The 5,428-nt window shown below is 35.1% G+C and overlaps 1 protein-coding gene across 4 annotated transcripts; it reads left to right on the forward strand.

The window, feature by feature from the left end:
• On the forward strand, positions 339–5,035 carry LOC107613427 (target of Myb protein 1). Of its 4 annotated transcripts, XM_016315410.2 has the most exons (12): positions 341–581; positions 686–755; positions 1,286–1,382; positions 1,907–2,034; positions 2,408–2,486; positions 2,657–2,755; positions 2,849–2,962; positions 3,401–3,558; positions 3,796–3,871; positions 3,966–4,051; positions 4,159–4,329; positions 4,423–5,035. In XM_016315410.2, exons 4-12 carry the CDS (start codon positions 1,925–1,927, stop codon positions 4,784–4,786), a joined length of 1,257 nt encoding a protein of 418 aa, XP_016170896.1. In that variant the 5' UTR covers positions 341–581; positions 686–755; positions 1,286–1,382; positions 1,907–1,924; the 3' UTR covers positions 4,787–5,035. The 4 variants fall into 4 exon arrangements, with proteins under 4 accessions (XP_020965800.1, XP_016170897.1, XP_016170896.1 ...); XM_021110141.1 differs by lacking the exon at positions 1,286–1,382 and having other exon boundaries at positions 339–581; XM_016315409.2 differs by having other exon boundaries at positions 341–755.

Genomic DNA, 5,428 nt, shown 5'->3' on the forward strand with positions numbered 1-5,428 from the left:
ACATAATCCGAGTAAAACCGAATTCGCCTTGATCCGAATCTGACCCTAAATAATAATCGGATCTATTTTTAAAATCCTTATCCGACTCTAAACCTAATAAAATCGCACTAAATTAACTCTTAAAATATTCGAGTCTGAACCAGATTTTCGAGTTGAGCTAATCATCTACACCCCTAGAAAATACCATGGAAAAAAAAAAATAACGGATAAAATCAGTGAACATCCATATTGTTGTTATGGTCCAAAATTTTCTAATAACATATGCTTGAAGTGTGACACCATGTCTACACTAACCATTTTCCAGCGAAAAAGAAGCAAATGACAGATGGCGGTGCCGTTTTCTTCAAACATTCAACCCAACCCAACCTTAGATTCTTTTCTTTTCTAACCGCTTTCAATTTCTATATTATTTAATTAATTTCATTTTTTTATTTCTATATACTTTTTCCATAATTACTATACTATATACACAAATAAATTTGTCCACAAATTTAACCATATACACAGTTCACCCACTTGAGAATCTCGTCATTATCATCATCATCATCATTTTTCTCATCAAAATTCATATGCCCCAAAAGGTTTAAAGTTTAGAAAATAAGAAAAAGAATAAAACTTTACATTCAATTTGATCTGCTCCTTCTTTTTCTTCTTCCATGACCATTAATTAAATCAAATGCTGCAGCTCTTTAGAACATATCAGTGCTTCTACGCTTTCTTTCTCCTCATCTCTGTAGTTGTGTCTGTGTTCACTGGTACGTATGATTCTCACTCTTATCAAATCAAGTTCATGAAAAATGAAAGGAAAAGAATGAATTTTTTTAATGGGTTTTGCTCTTCTCTTTTTTTTTTTAGTTTTTTAATCTGGGTTGTGTTTGTTGTAAGGTTTTGTTTGGTGGGTATTTGATTAAGTTAGATCTGAGAGCAAATTAGAATCATGATTTCAGTTTTGGATGTTAAGGCAGTTCATGGTTTTTATGAGCTTAATTATGATTAGTTGGTTAATTGATTACGATACCCATTAATTTTGTTATTGCTTTTGTGGAAAGAAAAGTATGAAGTAATGTGAAATGATTTTAACTTCTTAGTTCAGAGTCTCTTCTGGGTGTTATATGGCTTTGGTCCCTTTTCTTTTGTATGTTATACCTACTTATGCCCCCTTTTCATATGTACCTATTTGATTTTTCCCCCTTTCAATTCAATTTCTTTGTGTTGATGCTGAGGTTGAGTGTAGTGCTGAATTAATGGGTGATTTCTTTATATATATATATATTTCCTATTGCAGGGTAGTTCATGATATGCTGCTCTGACTTTGGTTGCTACTATAACATCACTAACATGACAGCATTTTTAACTTGGAACTGAGGCCAGTTTAGTTTAAGGTGATTTTTTCTAACTACGATTCAAATGATGTGTTTGGTGCTGTTTCTGTAAGATTGATTTTGATGCAAGTGTTGTGATGCTGATGGTAATTCTTTATATTTGGTTTCATAAATTGCATTCCACTGCCCTACCAATATATGAAGGCTAACAGTAATTTGATTTAAGATGCGGATCTAATGCTTTCTGTATTTGCCATTTAAAAGTATCATCTTTATTGCGTTTGTCTTCATATACTTACTAATGTCAAACCTTCTGGCCTTTTTCGGAAAAAACTTTCAGAAGACTATTCCTTTTGGCACATGTTGATAAACCACTTGTTTAGATCTTGAATCTTAGCGTAACGGACTAACGGTAATGATTCTGCTTTGTGACATGGAGTAAGGTTACTAAGCAGGACCTCATGCATTGGGCTGCATTTTCGATAAATAACTGAGTTTAAGTTCTGTTGATATTATTCCGTGTTCGGTTCCATTCCTGAATTCTCTTTTAATTTTTATTTTTTTATATGCTATTTCATTTTCAGATTATTATATAGAAAAGGATGGCATTGACTGCAGCCGAGCTAGTCCACGCTGCAACAAGCGACAAGCTGACTGAAACTGATTGGACAAAAAATATTGAAATATGCGAATTAGTTGCTCAGGATCCAAGGTATGCACAAAGATTTAATATCGTTATGCAATGATGTTTCTTCAAGATTGATCAGGGCCCTAAAAGGCTAAGACATTCAGAAATTAATATTTGGTTGATACTAATTGCATAACATGATACTGAATCACATAGTTTTATCATATCCTTATGTTATTATTATTCATCAATCATAGCCCTTTTTGGTTGCAACTAAGAAATCTGTTCAATTTTTTTCACATACTTGCAATTTAAATTATGCTCATCATTATTCTTAACCCTCCGTTGTCCCACGGAGCTGAGCTTTATTCATCTTTTTATGATAAATGGATCACGAATTCTCAATAATCTGAATTGTGTTATTGTAATTACCCCTCAGTTTTTTTTGAATATGCAGGCATGCTAGAGATGTTGTCAAATCTATCAAAAAGCGTTTGGGTAGCAAACACCACAATACTCAACTTTTTGCTGTCATGGTGAGTATAATGACTTATGAATTTGCTTGTTTATAATCTTTTAATGGAATTACTTGTCACCTATACCTGAGTATAGAGATAATTTTTCTTTACTTGGTTGTGTATTTACACTACTTGCTTTGTGTTCTATGGTGTCCTGCTAAATGATCATCCATCTAATGATTTTCTAGCTGCTGGAGATGTTGATGAACAATGTTGGAGAGCATATCCATGAGCAGGTTATTGATACGGGAATACTCCCTATTCTTGTGAAAATTGTGAAGAAAAAGGTAAGTTTTCTCCATTGAGTTTTGTTCTTTAGCTATGTTGTTCTTCTTTTCGATAGCCTTTTCTTATTTCATCTTTTTTCTATGATGGTGCAGTCAGATTTTCCTGTGAGGGAGCGGATATTTCTCCTACTTGATGCTACACAGACATCCCTTGGTGGTGCTTCCGGAAAGTTTCCGCAGTATTACAATGCATATTATGAGTTGGTGGTGAGAGAGAGATATACGACCCAGACCCCTTCGATATTCTAGTGCTATAATCTTGATTCATTTGATTCATAGTTTGTGGTTGGGATTCATTCACGGCAGAGTAAAAAGTGATACAATTTCAATTATATGATTCCAAATATATATTGCATATTATTAAAATTAGTCAGGAACTGAATCTTTTCTCAATGCTATCTGCATATGCTCCTTATGGTCGGTTCATATGATAGTTGCAGCTACATGTTTAGAGTGCACTTAAAGATGATTGAATGAGTACTTTTTACAAAGTAATATGAATAATGGTTGTGTGTACTAGTTGGTTGAAATGACAGATACTCATACCCCTTAACTAATGGTCTCAGATACAAGTCTTGAATATGGTAAAATCGGCGTTGGGAGTTTTTTGTTTCACTTGTGAAATTTGGTTTATACTTTTTTCAGAGTGCCGGAGTGCAATTTCCTCAAAGGGCTGAAGTGGTCCAATCAAATCATGCTAATTCACAACCAAATGGGACTAATAATGTACCGAACAGGGAGCAGGCCCCAACTAGACCTGAAAGTGTTCCTCCGAAGGATGCCGAGACTGTCCCTGAGTCTAGGTGACTTCCCCCAGTTTTATTGTACTTGTGATTGATATTGTTGACATGATCTCCAGAAACTCTTCTCAAGCTGAAATGTATTTATTCATTTTTCTTTTCGGTCTAAATTGAAAGTAAGATAGTAGTTTTTCATCAAATGAAATGAATGATAAGAGTCAGAGTTTAAAATTCCATTGATATCATTTCATTGGTAATTTCATTCTTAACATATTTGTTCTTATTTTCAATCTTTTGCAGCATCATTCAAAAGGCAAGTAATGCATTACAAGTTCTGAAAGAAGTCCTTGATGCAGTTGATGCTCAAAACCCTCAGGTGAGCCCTCGACGCATACTTATAGAACTGTGAACCGTAAAGATTTGAACTTTTAACTGCTGCTGAGAAAACAAAAATGTTATTTCTTTTGTAGGCAGCAAGGGATGAATTCACTCTTGACCTTGTCGAACAATGTTCTTTTCAGAAGCAAAGGGTAATGCATCTTGTCATGGCTTCTCGGTAAGGCTCCTTCGAGTCTCTCCGCTTTTAGCCTATACATTTTCATGCTCCTTTTAGTTTACAGTCAATTTTGACATTCAACTGGTATCTGCATTGGCATTTCGTAGAGACGAGAGGATAGTTTCTCGGGCAATCGAATTGAATGAGCAGCTTCATAAAGTTCTAGCAAGACATGATGACCTCCTAGCTGGCAGAGTTACAACAACTGCTCCTCCTCGATTTGATCACGAAGACGAAGAAGCAGAGGAGGAAGAGGAGCCAGAACAGTTAGTCCGAAGGTTTCTTGCCATTACTTTGAACTCAAACTGGATACTTTTCAATCTTGAATATTTTTTTTTTGTTAACTTCCATAATACTATAATGCCTTGTAGATTACGCAAAGGAAAGGCTTGCGCGAGGCCTGAAGACGAAAAACAAAAAACCGAGATCCCAAGCTTGGGTTTGCTTGGGGAGAGACTCCACCGTCCGCTAATACGGCCACTCTCTTTGGAGCCATCTCGGGAGGCTAATACTCGTTCGCCACCTGCTTCAATGCTGCCGCCTCCACGTGCAAAACCGAATGGGGAGGTTCCTCATGTGACAATTCCGCCACCGCCGGCAAAGCACATTGAGAGGGAAAGATTCTTTCAGGAAAACAAGGATGGTTCTAATTTGTCTGGCCATATGAGAGGCCTCTCTTTACATAGTAGAAATGGTAGCAGCTCTCTCAGTGGAAGCTATGATCTTAGTGATTAACCTCTTAAAATAAAAATGAAAAATAAAAAATAAGTAAGAAAAGAAGAGAGAGAGAGAGAGAGGATCTTTTGCTCCATTCCCCCCTTTTGGTATGAATTTGAGGTTGAGAATTAAATTTGTGAGAAGTTGGTGATTTTGTGATATAGTTTGGATAGGGCAAGACAAATGCATTTGCTTCAGTTCACTCTTATACTAGGGGGTTTTACTCTCATATTTTTATAAAAATATAGTTATATCAATATTTTATTGTTTAGATGGTATTCTCATTATATATATATATATATAAGCAAGAAAGAAGCACAATAGTTCATTAATAATAATAATAACCCATGAAGAATAGTGATACTTCTTTAGCCATAATTTCATGTTATATTGGCTTGATCATAACTATACATAGAGAAGTTTCAAGGTGAATCATACATTGTCTAATTCATTTTGAAGGGTAAACATGAAAGGAAAATCTTGCTGAAAACAATGATCAAAGAAACATGGTTAGGTTTTGAACTAGCTAAGCAAGGAATATGATCAAAGAAACAAATGAACGAAGTATTAATGAAGCATAAGACTATTGGTAGCTCCATTGGGGGGTGGACAATTTCATTCTCATGAGTCTAGTATTAGGGTTTGGGCTAATATGTTAAA

The sequence above is a fragment of the Arachis ipaensis genome, chromosome B08 (assembly GCF_000816755.2).
Source record: "Arachis ipaensis cultivar K30076 chromosome B08, Araip1.1, whole genome shotgun sequence".
NCBI lineage: Eukaryota > Viridiplantae > Streptophyta > Magnoliopsida > Fabales > Fabaceae > Arachis > Arachis ipaensis.

What these genes read in the sequence shown, in the direction of transcription:
- LOC107613427 (XM_016315411.2), top strand. Translation starts at nt 1,925, where the DNA reads ATGGCATTGACTGCAGCCGAGCTAGTCCACGCTGCAACAAGCGACAAG. An exon ending in ATGCATATTATGAGTTGGTG is followed by an intron (nt 2,963 to 3,400) that starts GTGAGAGAGAGA and finishes TACTTTTTTCAG; the next exon opens with AGTGCCGGAGTGCAATTTCC. An exon ending in CATCTTGTCATGGCTTCTCG is followed by an intron (nt 4,052 to 4,158) that starts GTAAGGCTCCTT and finishes GGCATTTCGTAG; the next exon opens with AGACGAGAGGATAGTTTCTC.